Source organism: Siphateles boraxobius, unplaced genomic scaffold (genome assembly GCF_051911475.1).
Source record: "Siphateles boraxobius isolate OS27281-9 unplaced genomic scaffold, OSU_SipBor_1 46, whole genome shotgun sequence".
Taxonomy (NCBI): Eukaryota; Metazoa; Chordata; class Actinopteri; order Cypriniformes; family Leuciscidae; genus Siphateles; species Siphateles boraxobius.
This window is the reverse complement of record NW_027509097.1, coordinates 7,670,734-7,686,692: the sequence shown is the minus strand read 5'-3', so window position 1 is coordinate 7,686,692 and position 15,959 is coordinate 7,670,734. Positions and strand designations below refer to the sequence as shown.

General features: G+C 34.3%; 1 protein-coding gene across 5 annotated transcripts in view; it reads left to right on the top strand.

Moving 5' to 3' along the window:
* Positions 1 to 1,161: 1,161 nt before the first annotated feature.
* Positions 1,162 to 15,959, top strand: part of stxbp4 (syntaxin binding protein 4) — a 36,829-nt gene continuing 22,031 nt past the window's right edge. For 3 of the 5 annotated variants that reach the window (XM_077200528.1, XM_077200531.1, XM_077200530.1), the window contains exons 1-16: positions 1,277 to 1,528; positions 4,166 to 4,239; positions 4,354 to 4,449; positions 4,532 to 4,601; positions 4,692 to 4,766; positions 7,654 to 7,733; positions 8,646 to 8,775; positions 9,079 to 9,211; positions 10,024 to 10,130; positions 10,298 to 10,496; positions 10,621 to 10,699; positions 13,404 to 13,501; positions 14,093 to 14,189; positions 14,350 to 14,462; positions 14,987 to 15,076; positions 15,227 to 15,292. In XM_077200528.1, coding sequence (XP_077056643.1) covers positions 1,473 to 1,528; positions 4,166 to 4,239; positions 4,354 to 4,449; positions 4,532 to 4,601; positions 4,692 to 4,766; positions 7,654 to 7,733; positions 8,646 to 8,775; positions 9,079 to 9,211; positions 10,024 to 10,130; positions 10,298 to 10,496; positions 10,621 to 10,699; positions 13,404 to 13,501; positions 14,093 to 14,189; positions 14,350 to 14,462; positions 14,987 to 15,076; positions 15,227 to 15,292 — 1,563 coding nt within the window. In that variant the 5' untranslated portion in view covers positions 1,277 to 1,472. Of the gene's footprint in view, positions 1,529 to 4,165; positions 4,240 to 4,353; positions 4,450 to 4,531; positions 4,602 to 4,691; positions 4,767 to 7,653; positions 7,734 to 8,645; positions 8,776 to 9,078; positions 9,212 to 10,023; positions 10,131 to 10,297; positions 10,497 to 10,620; positions 10,700 to 13,403; positions 13,502 to 14,092; positions 14,190 to 14,349; positions 14,463 to 14,986; positions 15,077 to 15,226; positions 15,293 to 15,959 lie in introns of all 5 variants that reach the window. The other 2 variants (XM_077200529.1, XM_077200527.1) reach the window with 2 other exon arrangements.

The window sequence follows — 15,959 nt, the reverse complement described above, 5'->3', positions numbered from 1 at the left end:
TAATTATCCTACCTGCAAAAGTTCTTCCTTAAATATGACACAAAATCCCTGAATGTGGATTAAAAACTATACTGTGTTTAGATCGTGATGCAATACAAAATTTTCAGTTGAATAAAAATATCAATTTGTTTTAAAATACACTCATAAAAATGTAAATATTTTGTCTTACTTTGTGTTTGCAGCCTGTGCTTCATAAGCTGGGCATCTGCTAGTGTTAAGGATGTTGTGTAATTGACTAACTCTGGTAGGCCTATGTATAGAAAACATATAGTTGCAATCTACTTTACATGCCTTCACTGCCAGCAAGGTCCCTCTCAATACTGTGACTGTGACAAAGCGCCTCCTCCTGGTCACTGGCTGAATGGCAGTGTTTAACCTCAGTCAAAGTCCAGTCTCTGCCTCACTTCGCCTATGATGAAATTCAAGGAACCAGAGTCCCCCTGACCCTGCTGTCAATAATTGTATCCCTTAAAGGACAAGTTTGGTATTTTACAATTAAAGCCCTGTTTTAAGATCGTTTCTGATGAAATAGAACGGTTAAGATTGAAATTTGGACAAATGCTGCTGATCCGAGAATTTTCGGTTTCTGTGTTAGCACCCCCACAACCCACCTCGACAATGGTTTCATAGGGGCACTGGAAGAATCATTCATAAAACGCATTGTGGGGGTGTTCACTGATATGCTCACACAAAATTCGCTGCAAAATATATTTTACAACAGGTTTTATCGTAGTTTTTGTCAACTCCATTGACTTAAGTCAGGACAAAAACTACGACAAAACCTGTTTACAACACTAGTAAATTGACGAGCGCAAAACTTAATAAATCACCTTGCATAATGCATTTAAATCCCATACATTTTTTGACTGACAGGGAAACTCCTACAAACCTTGTCCACGCCTTTTAAGCGCTATTTTTTCACTGCGTGTCTTTAATAAATCCTGACAATAGTTTTTTTAACGACAAAACAGGATTTGCGCTGGCGCAAGCTGTTATTAGGTAGGTCAATCTGATACATAGACACGCTTTTATGGATATCTGTTTGCGTTATTTATCATTTTTATGAATATAGTTATTTTTTTTATTTGGACGATTCTAATTTGTTTCTCATTTTTCTTTTCAGTTTCACATAGACTCCACAGTGCTTGTCATTCATTCAGTGTCCCCGCGTCAGAAATCATGCCGTCAGACTCACGTCCCCTCGTTCCACATAACAGTCCGGTGTCAAGTTTTCCTGCCTCGGGAGAGACAGAATCATCATCAGCTGTGACAGCGCAGAGAGAGGTGAGGCAAACCATGTGACTGTGGAGTATCAGGACAGATTAGTGGATAGGTAGGAGTTTGTCTGTTACTGTCTGGGTAGATTGCTGTCTCTCGGTCATCGAGACTGACCTGATTTGAACCACCGTTCTCCCCAACCCGGTGATATCGTAGATTTTTACAACGCATCATCAGTTGCTTGTGGACCTGCAATGGCACTGCTTCCAGTGGAGGCAGAACACTTTGACGGGCTATCACTCCTCTACTGGTAGGAAATGCCATTATCTGGTTGTTATCTGGCTGAGTGACTTTAGATTAAGCAAATACTAATGCTTTTAAATCTTGTTTGTTTTCTGTTGTAGCCTCATTTGGTGTGCTTGTGTAGCTTGTGTGTGCTTGTGCTCATGTTTCTGCTTGTTTCGTCTGTTTAAAAAATGGGCATGGATATTACATTTGCCCTGGAACATTTTAGCATATTATCCTAGTATTCTGTTTACAAATTTGTGCTGCTCTAATAATGCATATAAAATTGCTTTCAATGCTGAAGAGCTCATTAAAAGCTGACAGCAAGTACAGTAGAACATTTAAAGTTCGTCATCATCATGGTGATGAACCAGCAGGAAGTGGAAAGTTAAAGCAAGAATAGATGCAGTAGGATGCACCCTGCCTGTGTGCTTTCGCTGTAGTCACTTGAGTGCATATCCTTACATGGCTTGAGGGTAAGACAGATTAGGTAGAATTAAGTGATCAGTTTAATGCTGGATCTTTTGTAACAGTCGCACGCACTACATCTGAGCTCTGTTTGTTCAGAGTGACTCGTTAAAGACAAATCATTATGCTTTATTTGAAGTTTGTGCATAACCATTTTGACACAGATTTGATGGAAACACGCCGTATCCACGACCTGCCTGTTGCAGTAAAGGACAGACCATCATTACACTGAACTTAATTCTAATTCTCTTTGTTGCTCTTAATGTGATCGAGATTAAAGTGGACTGTTTACAGTGCAGCAAAGGAGATAACAAAGAAAACTAATTGCGGGGATAGGAATCAGGTTAAATACATCACTAGTAAGAAGCACAAGAGTTTGTCCTTGTCATCCTCAGGCTGACCAGCACATGAACTCAACAAAACACAAACGGCACTTTGGTCTGAGATTACAAATCCTGCAGTTGAACCATCATCTTAGTCTTTAGTTAATACATATGTTTCTTCCTATTTAGTACTGTATGAAAAATGATTTTTTTTTTACACCAATGCAGAAAATATTTATTTTAAATATCACAACTTGTATATTATGGTTCCATATCTAATGCAAAACATAAAAACTAATAATAAGTTAACCTTCGTTTTAATATCTCAAAAACATACTTTTCCTGATCTGATTGATTATACTTGTCAAATCGATAATACGCCTCTTCATGTTACATTTGGGGTGTCAGTGACCCCAGGTATTAATAAACGCAATGCATTTACACGTGCTTAAATTTTCTATTGTACACAATGTACAAGTACACTCTTTCCAGATGTTTCCTTTGATTTGTTTTATTTTTCTGAAGTGTTTTTGCAGGGGTTTTATTGACCTCAAACAAACCCAACATTAATACTGAACACCAATCGCCTTTTCAAAAGAGCGCATGCCCACTTCTTAGTCAAACAGAAGGATAAAGCTTCAGCAATATCAGTTTGCCGGGTTTTGATGATGTCAGGTTCACATAACAAATCTGAAGTGCAAATTATAGGTCAGTTTTGAAAGTACTATTAATATATTTTACACATGCAGCATTGTAGAGTATGTATGGAAAATAAATAGTTAAAATACATTTGAACAACATGAGGGTTAAAAAGAAAATATGTGATATTTGTTTTATCAAAAGAAATACATTGTTCAGAACTTTATTAACATCTCACGCAATGTCCTAGTTAAAGTCAAAATATTGTATTCCTTTGGTTTGTCTGTTATGGGGATTAAATGCAATAGAGATCAGGCTGCAGTTTACCAGATTGGATACATACCCTCTTTCTATAAGGATTTATCATTTACCGCTTTTATTGTTTACCTACATGCTTAAGGTTTTAATATAAGCCCAAGCATAATAGCCTACTTCCTGAATAAGCATTTATTTTTTTATTTGGCTGATAATGTTATTACTTAAACCACTGTTCTATTTACTGTAATAAAAACATTATATTATATAAATAATTCTTAGAAAAATATATAGAACCCTAGGCTTTTGACTAAATTTTTGCCGTAAAGGTACTATGTAAGGAGAAATGTCTTGACTGCATAATACTTTCATGTTTAAAGGCTTATTTAATTTTTTCCCTAAAGTATGTTTACGAGATGTTTCATTCCTAAAATTTGACTATAGTTAAAAGTGAATTAAAACAAAATTAATGAATCCATTAAATGATACCATGATGGGAACTGCTAAAAGGTTCTACATATTAAGCGTCTGAAACCCTTTAAGGTTCTAAATAGAACATTTTCTTCTAAGAGTGTAAACCCTCTTTGAAATCATACATTCCGATATTTCTATTTTATGAGTGATTTAACCCTCTAAAGCATGTGTCCATTACAGTACAATGTTTAAAAATCCATTTGAACCATTCAGGTGTTTGTTACATCCACATTGGTATTTCCTTTATTCTTTCTTTATTCCTTTATATGAGTATATCTTTTTTTCTGGAATATTTACCAGAATATTTAAATGATCTTCTGCTGTAATGGACAGATTTGTAACACTCTCAATATGCAGCATTTTGGGGGGAAAAGATTGGGAATGATTATATTCTTTTCTTTGGGATTTAATAATTCATACATCAGAGGGTCAACCACATTATAACCACCCATTGGATAATCTGTATTTTTAAAAACAGTCTGCAACAACCTTTTTTTTTTCAGGACAATAATGGGGCCCCATGGCATCAACCGTGCTGTGGAGAGACTAGACTTCACAGATTGTAAAAAAGGACTTGGTGAGAACCACAGCACAATTACACTGCTTCATTTTTCAAGGCATTTGATGTACAATTTAATTTCACCCCCATATAAAGAATTAATCCAAAAAATCTTGTTCTCAATTTGTATAGGCGTGAAGATTATTGGGGGCTACAGGGAACAGAGTGGTGAAGAGTTTGGTATTTTCATTAAACGGGTTTTGCCAGGTGGCGTGGCGGCACAGGACGGTACGTTCTTTCTCCCCAAATATCCAATGAATATTTACTTTGATTCTGGGAATGACTGATGATGTTCCTTTCTGTCCTTCAGGCCGTCTTAGAGCAGGGGACCTCATTTTAGATGTTAACAACATGAATTTAGGAGGTGTTACAAATGAAAAGTAATGCATTGGTTATTGATCTGCAATAAATTATAATTATAAAGTATATTAAAACGACTAAACTGAGAAATATGTGTGATGTTTTATTAGAGCAGTGGAGGTTCTTCGCATGGCATCATCTACAAATCACATGTCTTTACTGATAGTACGTGACGACCCTTCCAGGTAAGATGACTTTTAAAGGGGTTATTAACTGCATTTAAAAAATTGTTATAATGTTCTCTGAGGTCCACTTATGTTATTAATATTTTACATCAAAAAACAGACTAATTTAGAAGTAAAAAGCTATTTTCTATCCTGTTTTTGACCCTTTCGAACACTTCATTTTTGATATTCGTGCCGTATTCAAGACTTGGAAGCAAATGCCCACTGCTATGATTGAGTAACAGTTTTGCATATTAAAATCATTTTTCAACGTCCCCACCATTACACGTGTGGAATTGTTTTGAAAACTTCTGATGCTGAAAAATATCTTGTTACATAGTTTAAACATTTGCCAACAATGTGAAACATTTATGCATATTACATAAACTTTATTTACCACAATGAAAACTTTTAAGTACATTGAATGCATAATTGAGAGAACTCAAAGCATAAGTACTTTGAGTTATCACAGTTATATTTGACTAAGGATGAGTTGCTGTGTTTCGTGTAAACGAAATGATTTGTTTGTCACATTGTCCTTATAGGCTATTCACCAGTCAACCTTTTCGATAAAGTGAAAAACATATACATTGTCATTTACAGTGTTGATTTTAAATAAAATGAAACGTGTTGTAATGTCTTACTGATGACAAAACAGAAGATGTCGCTCACTGAATCTTTTGTTCATGATCACAGCGAATAGCTTCGATCAAAACAGTAACTAAAGCAGCGTTCTCTACGTGCTTTCTTCTGTATCCGATAAATCAACGCATTAACCCCATAAATGCTGAAGCAAAGGAAAGAACAGCAAATCACAGTTCAACTGCGGCGCTACAGTATAAATACTCAGTGCATTTCAAACGATCTGTAACAGACAAATCAATAGTGACACATGGTAAAAACATTGTTTCTCAGACTTGAGGGTTGCGATATTACTCTCAGATCCAATATAGTCGGCACTGCATTATCTTTTAATTTCAGTCTCTCTGAAAAGAGAGTTTAAAGTTCATCCACGCTTTCTTAATTTTAGGACCACAAGGAAGGCAAAGACTTTTTTTCACAACCAAAACGTCTTGTAATCCTCAGATCATCTCAGATATCTCTATCGTTTTGTTGCTGAAGTATTCCTGTGTTTGTCCACAATCCACAAAATCCAAAAAGAGCCATTTTCTCACCTTGGTTTCAATAAAAGCTGTTTTTTGACTGAGGAAACTTTGAGTTCTTAAACTTACAGGTTATTTTATTTAACAATGTGATTTCTCAATTCATGACACCTTTAACAATATCTAATGGAATGCATTCTTTTTGCTATTCATCTCACTTTATCGGTATTTACATGTTTGTATATGATCCGTTTTGTGTTCAAAGATTTTAATTATATGGAAACAGGAAATATTGCTTGCCAAGTACAGAATGAGCACTGTTGGACATCATATTCTTAATCCTATAAGTGAATGAGTACAGAGAAGTGTCTTGATTTTTAAAAAAATCTAAAAATAGTCTTAATACACTTAATGTACTTAAGGTCTTTAGCACTTTATTGAGAATTTTGGCACTTGTTGTAGTGTGATGGCATTTTTCCAGCACTAATATTTTGTCTCTTTTTTTTATGAACTCCAAACATGAGTCTAGCTGTTTTAAAATCTTCTAATCATGGTTATTATCAATAACTATAACTAAAACCAAAACGGTAACACTTTTCAATAAGGTTGCCACTTAAAATATTAAAAACATTCCTGTTAATTGAAATAAAGCTGAAATAAAATATAAATATTCATTGAAAAACTTGAATTAAATGAAAATTTGAAATGTCAACTTGGCAACAAACTAAAATAAATTTAAGCTAAAGCACTAAATTATTTACTGAAAAAAAAGTAAAAAAATAGCAATATTAAAAAAACTAATAAAATGACAAACAAATCACATAACAAAATTACTAATAATTAAAAATTATGCAAATGTACAAAATTTTAGACTAAAATTAACTTGAAAACAAAAAAATATAAAATTAAAAGGTAAATCAAAATATTAATAAACCTAAAATAAAATCTAAAATAACACTGCTTCTTAGGAGACTTGATCTATAGAGTAATTCTGTACTGGCAACACAAATTTGTTGTTGTTTTGGCACTGTCTGCTTAGCCAGAGGTCTCGGTTTTGGGCAGTTGTCAAGTTATTTCTGTCTGTATTAGTTTAACTCGAGCTGGCATTTTGCTGGTCTCAGTGACTTCCTGATGAGCACTTTTGTTCTCCCGACTGAACAGCTGATGACGTATTTGGGGCACAAGTCTGTCATATGTGTCCTGAGTTAAACCAGCTGGGGTTCAGGTTTAAAGCTGTAACGGTGTAAAAGGATTACCCTCATAAATAATGGACAATCAATCACCTTAAACAAACTGCTTCTGTACAGTACACAGATTTTGGGAACATAATGTCAAGAATTTAAAGATTACTGCTTAGATCACATTTCAGGTTTGGAAACTGTCCGGCTTTAACTTTGATACCAATTTATCTGTGATTACTTCATTAATCTAATTAAGTGCTTCTAAGCTTCTTTGTGGACTAATGAGGAAGTTTCATTTAATGGGAGTTGTCAAATAACCATAGGGACTGTCTTGCAAAATGTAGTTTGATGGTTTAATAGGGGTGTGTTCATTATTTTTTGTCTATTTTATAAACTAAGAATGATAATATCATTCAGCATTCTCCTTTAGAACATAAAGTACATTCATAATTATGTAATGCATGATTTTACAGAAAGGAAAGCCCTCATAATGTTTACTCTCTGAACACCACAGAGTGTTAGTCTGTACAAAAGCCCTCCTATTATGAACAACTGGAAAATTATGGCCCCAGGAAAAGTGAATCTATAGATGATCTTGGATGTTTTTTTTATGTTTATCATTAGGAGGGAATTTGCTGAACTAATGGAAAAATATGGCTCGAGCAATAGTACTAGTTCTGGATCAGACATCTCTGTTTCTACAGGTATTTTCCATTACGTCTATCACTATACTGCATTTCAGGAGTGAATGACTAATGTCTGATTTTGAGAGAATATTGAAATGATGGACAAAAATAGCCTACAGTGTGCCAACTTAAAAAAGGGTTTAGTTTAGTTCTTCCATAACATCATTTTTCTACATAAAGAGCCAAGCATGCATCAGAATATACTTGAACCAAAATGTATGTGTAGTTAGGGGTCAGTAAGATTTTTTTAAAAAGAAAAAAATACTTTTATTCAGCAATTATGCATTCAGTTAATCACATGTGACAGTAAGGACATTTATAATGTTAATTTTTCTTTTAAATTTTAAATAAATGCTATTCCTTTGAACTTTCTTTTCTTCAAAGTGTCCTAAAAAATGTTGAATGGTTTCCACAAAAATAGTGAGCAGCACAACTGTTTTGAACTGTGATAATAATAAGAAATATTACTTGAGCACCAAATAAGACTGGAGTAATGGCTGCTGAAAATTCAGTGTTGACATCACAGGAATACATTTCTACTTTAATGTCGAAATGCTAGAATGTTGTTGTTGTTTTTTACAGATTTTTTTTTTTTTTTTACGTTGCAGTTCAGGGCTTTCGTAAAATACAAATCACTTATGTTAAATTCTAATAACATTTTGTAATACAGTTTTTTTTCTGTATTTTTGATCAAATAAATACAGCCTTGGTGAGCGTAGGAGACTTCTTTTTAAACATTTCAAAAATCTTCCGACCCCAAACTTTTGAACATTAGTGTAAAAATAAATAGATTTAAAAAAATGTGGAGGTTGTTCTTATTCTAAGTGTACGGTGATATTTCTATTGTAGCATTCATTTGGGTTATTTTTAAGTGAAAGAGTAGCAGAAGTTTAGTTTGAGAGTATTAAAAATCAAATATCTTGTCTTCAGGAAAGATGACCGACACTGCCTCCTCCTCCTCATCTTCCAGGTCAACCAGTCCTCTGCTTCTGAGCCCTAAAGACCCAAACCCATTATACACCACTGCCTGCATTACCTCCCCACCTCCACAAGTCTGCACGTAAGAACCAAAAGACACACTGTATATCTTATTCAGATTTTATTCGGTTCTTTAGTTTGATCCTTTCGCATTAAAAAATTCTTCTATCAAAATGAATGACAGAACCCAGCAGGTTTCTCACACTAATGCAATTAATAGTGTCCTGATTGAAGAGTTTAAGCCTGAAAACACCTGACCTAGCCCGAGTGAGAGTGAAATCCCACAACAGATTAATTTATGGTTATTGAAAAAAAAACTAATCACCTCAGAATTCATTGTTTCTGCTGTTGATCCAAGCCCTTATGTTAACCTCTCTTTCCCCAGAGACTGCATGATTCAGTTGATATGTGTTGCCAAAGGGACAGGATTAGGCTTGGTCATCAGGGGCGGAGCTAACCGTGCAGAGGGCCCAATGGTGTTCGTTCAGGAAATAATGCAAGGGAGCGACTGCCAAAAAGTATGTTTATTTATTATTATTGTTATTTTGTAAAATTGCAGCAACAAAAAAAAGTAAGATCTTATTTTTTTGAGTTTGAGAAGACAAACCGGTTAAGGACCAAACAAACAAATAAATTTTTTTTTTTTACATAATTTGCTTGGGTTGATTCTTGGCTTGTGAAACACTGTAGTAGTTTGTGAATTAAGTAAATTTCAGGTGAGGTGAAGTGAAATAAATGAAGGTGAAGTTAAGTGAGTAAATTGCCCGACTGTTCAAAAGTTTGGGGTCAGTATGTTTTTAAAAAAATAAATGAATACTTTATTTAGCAAAGATGCATTAAATTAATCAAAAGTAACAGTAAAGATGTTTCAAACAATTCTATTAAAAAATAATTGTTCTATTTAACTTTCTATTTATCAAAGAATGCTGAAAAAACACAGTTTCCACAAAAATATTGAGGAGCACAACTGTTTTCTACTTTGATAATAATAAGAAATGTTTCATGAGCACAAATCAGCATATTAGAAGGATTTCTGAAGGATCATGTGACACTGAAGACTGGAGTAATGATGCTGAAACTTCAGAGTTGCCATCACAGCAATAAATTATATTTTAAAATTCATTAAAAATAGACTTTATTTCAAATTGTGATAATATTTTACAAAATCACTGTTTTTCTGTATTTTACTGTATCACACATATGCAGCTTTAGTGAGCATATTAGACTTCTTTCAAAAACAAAACTTGAATAGTACTGTAAGGTGAAGTGAAGTAAATTAAGCTGAGGAAAATTTAAATAAAGTAAAATGTTTTTCTCTTTGTGACTCTAGGATGGGAGACTAAAGGCCGGGGACCAGCTCATATCCATCAATAAGGAGTCTCTCGTTGGAGTAACACATGAAGAAGCCAAAATCCTACTCACTCGAACAAAACTCAGGTTTAAACTTATGTCTATATAAACACAACCTTTCAAGACAACCTTCCCTGAATGACAACATAGGGAAAATATGCATAGAGGTTTTGCTTCTGTCCAAGACAAATGCAGCTGTATGTTGAGAGACTGTAAGGTCCTATGTTTACACATGTCACTGTTTGGCCCTACAGACCAGACCCTACAGTAGAGATAGCGTTTATCAGACGAAGGTCTTCTTCTGGCTCCAGCAGTGGACCCCACAGCCCCATCTCCATTCAACCTCCCTGCAGTTCAACTCCCCAACTCAGGCCCACTAGAGTTCTCGTTCCCAAGACATCCAACACCCCCAACTCTGGAAGTGAGACGTTGCCTTCTGTAGAACTTACTAAGGTAAGACGTAAGATTGTGGCTGATTCCAGTCTGGAAAGAGAGATTCAGTAATGCAGTGAATGTTCTTCGGCACTGCTTGAGATAATGCTTTCTTAAAGGCTTCAATTTGTGTCTTTCCTTTCAGGTACGACCAGCAATAGGAAAGCCTAATCTCACCCCTGTGTCCTCTCTTGAGAGTGCCTGCACCACAGTGGCCAACTCTGGTACTGGTACCCTGTATTCCTCCTATAAGAATCCCCTAAGTTTATTACTAGATTGGTGTCATAAAATAGCTTATTGCAGAAAATAAATACATGGAGGCAAAGAAGCCTTAAAATACATTAGTTTTGAAACTATATATACTGTACATATGCTGTTCTATATGAATTCTCATAAAACAGGTCACATTTCAAACCAAAATTAAAAAGTTTAAAATACCCCAGCATAAATTAAAATGTTACAATGGTATATACATACTTGGTACCATTTTAGTTTAGGGTCCAATTCTCACTATTAACTAGTTGTTTATTATCAATCATATTACTAGGACATTGGCTGTTTATTAGTACTTATATAGCACATATTAATGCCTTATTCTGCTTGGCTATATTCTACATCTCTTAATCCTACCCAATACCAAAACTTAACAACTACCTTACTAACTATTAATAAGCCGTAAGTAGGAGTTTATTGAGGCAAAAGTCGTTGTTAATAGTTAGTTGATGGGGAGAATTGGACCCTAAACTAAAGTGACCAAATACTTTACACCTAAAATACTTTTAAAATACATTTGTCAATTAAACAACGTATATATACGTCAATTAAAAAACAACATACTTTAAACAAATACAAGATGGTAAGTGCTCTACTATAACTAAATGTTGCTTTAAAATAGTCTAGATGAATTCTACATTTGCTAAATAAACAAAAAAATCAAAGATCTTTTCTGTGGTAACAGTATGCCACAAATGTTGCTATCTTAACTTGTATTGAACCCAGAACTAACCATAGGCACTCCTATTGTTATTCACAGATGGTGTAGGACTATCTCTGCAGCCTTTCACATTCTGATGCATTGTGAATGGAATTTTACTTTTGAACAATCTGAAACTCATAGATAAAGAACATTCTGTCATAACCTGGATTAGACTACCTTTTCAGCAGACGTTTAGACAGCCATGTGCCGATGAGACGCTGTGTTTGTAACTCAAAATAATCCGGCTGGCATGGTTCTAAAAATGGATATTAGCATCAACATGACATAACTCCAGGTGAAATCGAGGATACCGAACTCTGTTCAGGACAGGGTTTTCTTTCATTGACGAGAACCTTCGATAAAGCTCCTCTCAGGTGTGATTTAAAGCCGATTTAACCAGCTGTACTGAACAACAAATATGAAATGAAGAACATTACTGTGACTTTTTTAAGAGTATATAATATCTAAATGGGAATAAGGATCATAGTAAGAACTGCGTGTACATATTCTATGGAGCCGCTAAAAGGACATGGTGAAGAAAAACTATATGAGATAGGAGGAATCATTATTTGGAAATGGTTTTGCATTCTCTTTCAAATATTTTGCGTTCCCACCGAGAAATTTTGCATTCACTCGCAAAGAACACAAAAGTTTTGTGAGTGAGCGAAAAAGTTTTTGCGAGGGAACACAAAGGTTTTGGGAGTGAATGCAAAGTTTATCAGGGGAACGCAAAAGCTTTGACTTGATATTTTTTTTCTCTCATATTTTTTTCCATCACCATATTCTCTCTCCATAATATTGAATATTAAAAATGAGTCACTTCACATTGCATAAAAACTTCTTTGAGACCCACTTTTATGTCACATTTGTGAAGGCAACTGTCTGATATTATTCTAAAAGGGCTTTGAATTACCATGAAATCATTGACAGGAAATAAATCCCCGTCCAAATAAGATAAATAAATATGCGGATAATGAATGAGTGAACAATAAATGATGAGATAGTGAGTTCATGGTCAGAGCACACACCTATGAGTTCAGTTACAATCTGCAGTTATTCATAGTAAGAGGATTTGACAAGGTTGGCACTATTTTGAACAAAGCATCATGCTTTCTCTCCAGTCCACTGGTCTGGTCGGGATTGGGTTTATGGAGGGGAAAAAAACAGCCTGTTCAAACAATATTAATTCCTGTTGTACACAAAGCATTTATACGAGCCATCATAAGGGATCAAATATAATGGTGTAATATTTGAATGAGAGTTTAAATTGTTGACCCGAAATGCCTCAGATGTTTTTGGATTAACACTTACACTACTGTTAAAAAGTTTGTAAGACTGTAAGATTTTTAAATGTTTTACAAAGAAGTCTGTTATGCTCACCAAGGCTGCATTTATTTGATAAAAAATATAGTTAAAAAAATGTCTTTACTTTCTTTACTCTTTAATGCATACTTGCTGAATAGAAGTATTAATTTCTTTTTAAAAAATTAAAAAACTCACTGACCCCAAACTTCTGAATGGTAGAGTAAGAGTGAATAAATGTCATTGCATTAAATCCAAAATATCATAGCAAATGTCTTCTGCAAACAAATGATTAATTATGAACATGTTGGACTAATGTCTGACAGCTAGAAAGTGAATATATTTTGAACAATACATATTTTTGTAAAATTTTTTACTTGAAAAGTGTGAACTATTTTTTTTATATTTCTAAAATAAATACCACTTGGTTATAATATTTTGTTATATAATGCAGAGACACTTTTTTGCAAAAATACTTTTTTGGGCCCCCACTGTGAGCAATCTACTCGAATAGATTATACTCTCATTGAGTTATGTAAGAGTCTTACTAAAATATGTGATGTGCTTTACCAATATTACAAACAGCTGTTTTGCAAAAGAGCTTTTTTTGTGCAGTTTAACTTATTTGGGTTCTCTTTCTCTTTGCCCAGATGCAAACGCTGCCTGTAATCCCAGCAATACCTGCAAACCCTCAAAACCTTCATCCTCAATTCCCAGCTTCGAACTCAAGCCCGAGAAAATAGAGCAGGTCTGCATAATCATATCCTTTCAATTAGAGAATGACGGTATCTGTCAAAGTACCGAATTACAGAAACATCTCATGTTTACGGCAAGGTCAAATGCTGGTCATCCCCCGGGGCGGGCTATAATGATTAGTTACCCATCAGTCTCAGTACTGTATTGATCTTTTTTGGTTTTACTATCATGTGGGGAGGGAGTTAATCCCACTGTTGAACAATATGTGCAGTTCTCCTACTGTGGTATGATGGGAAAATCAATAGAGACTGTGTCACAGCTTCAGTGCAGTACAGCGCAGTCGGTAGATCTGTTGATACAGAAAACTGTCTAAAGCATGGTCAATTTTTAGAAAGATTTCTACTCCAGAAGGTTGTTTTACAGTAATATTTACTATATATATATATATATATATATATATATATATATATATACACACTAACTGTGTAAAAATAAACATTTTTATTTATAATATATATATATATATATATATATATATATATATATATATATATATATATATAGAGAGAGAGAGAGAGAGAGAAAGAAAAACAGTGAGGATGTTATGCTTGTGTAACTAAAAGGGCGGTTGTTCTGTCCGCAGACACTGGAGGCACTGGGATTGAAGCTTAATGACTCTCAGGTCCTGACTCTGAGAGAAAGACTGCGTTTGAACCCAGGAGGGACAGTGGCTTATGGCGGTGAGAATAATTTCTGTCAGTCCTCATTATGTTGTTGTGGTTTATGTACTGGTGGCTTTTTACCTCTCCTTACTTGTGCAGTACATTATTTCAGGTTTGTTTAAAAAAAGAACCTCTAAAAAAGACATTTTGTGTGATTGAACATATTTTCTCCTGTAAGATTTTGAGAGAGTGGCAAAGGAACTCTTTAAACTACCGTCCAAGTCGGACTCGGAACAGGAAGTAGCGAGATTGACATCAGATGATCTCAGTGAGTCTCCATCAAACCCTACAGTAAGTGCAAAGGATTTTTATTATTCCAGCAGAAACATGCATACTAAATGTGCATTGATAAATTATATATATATATATATATATATATATATATATATATATAAAATATTATAATATATATAAAATTATACAGTAAATTATATTTTTTATTATTTGTAAATGTTTTTAAAATTATAATTTATATATTATTTATATAGAATACTACTTTTATATAATGTTTCATATGATATATTATGTATTTATTATTTTTGTACGGAGTTCTGCATATGACATGCAGACAAAAAAAATTATTATACATAATTATACTGTGTACATATATGTATATGTGGCCAAGATTTAGTAAAACTAGTGAACAATTTATTATATCGTGCTGATGTATTAGTGAGTCATGGGATATTTTGCGGGGCTCTGTATTTTTCAGCATTTATAATATAATATTTATATATATATATATATATATATATATATATATATATATATATATATATATATATATATATATATATTATTTCTTATTTTTTAAGCCATCGTTATCGGACTCTGATGATCTGGATGAGATGGAGAGACTAAGAAAAGACCACATTGAGGTCTTGAGAGAGCTCAAGAGAATACAGGTACCACTATGACAACAGTTTTAAAAACTGTCACATGCTGGAATTTGTGACATTCATTCATGTGTTATTGAGCGAGGCTCTCATTACTCCTATTTGCGAGAATGAGTGAGCTAACTCTTGTGACTCATGTGAAGATCTCTGTTCTAACAGGATAAGCTTGCAGAATCCGAGAGCCTTAATCATAAGATGCAGCAAGAACTGACAAAAGTTAAACAGGTACGCAACTCATTCTTAGGCCTGTTTCGCACCGTAAGCAGTGCAAATGGCACACATTAATTTTGGTGCTCATATTAGCAGGTTACAGTATTCACACTGCATGTGTGCACAGCGCAATGCAAAAGCTTAGCTGCAAGAAGAGTTTGCAACCTATTTATCAGGACTTTATTAGGTTTTACTTGTTTATTTTGCTCTTAAACAAGTGTGAAGCAGGCCTTTTACCTTAAGTTTCCATCCATCTTATTTTGTTTCTTTTTTTTGGCTTTGTCACCGTATTGTGTTAGATATGCCACAGGGGGGAGCTCTGGGTACATGTACCATTAGAGCCTTAAAGGTGAGATTCAGGTGCTCTGTACATGAATGGTAAATGCTGAAGATGCATTATTTTCTTAGATGCCCTGTACAGAACTAAAAAAGATTTTTTAAAAAATCTATGAGTAATATCCAAAAATCTATTTTCGGTGCGTTGTGCTCACTATGGAAGCTTGAAACACCCACATTAGAACATCATGTGGGAGATGAAGTATGTAGGGCATTGAGGGATGGCAATCGGTGTTTGGAAATAGTTATTTTCTATGAGTTATAAAGAACAGGCTCCCACTAGCCCTTTGGATTCTATCTCAGAGCCTAAGAAGTGTCTGTTACATAAGAGCATCAGGATTCTATG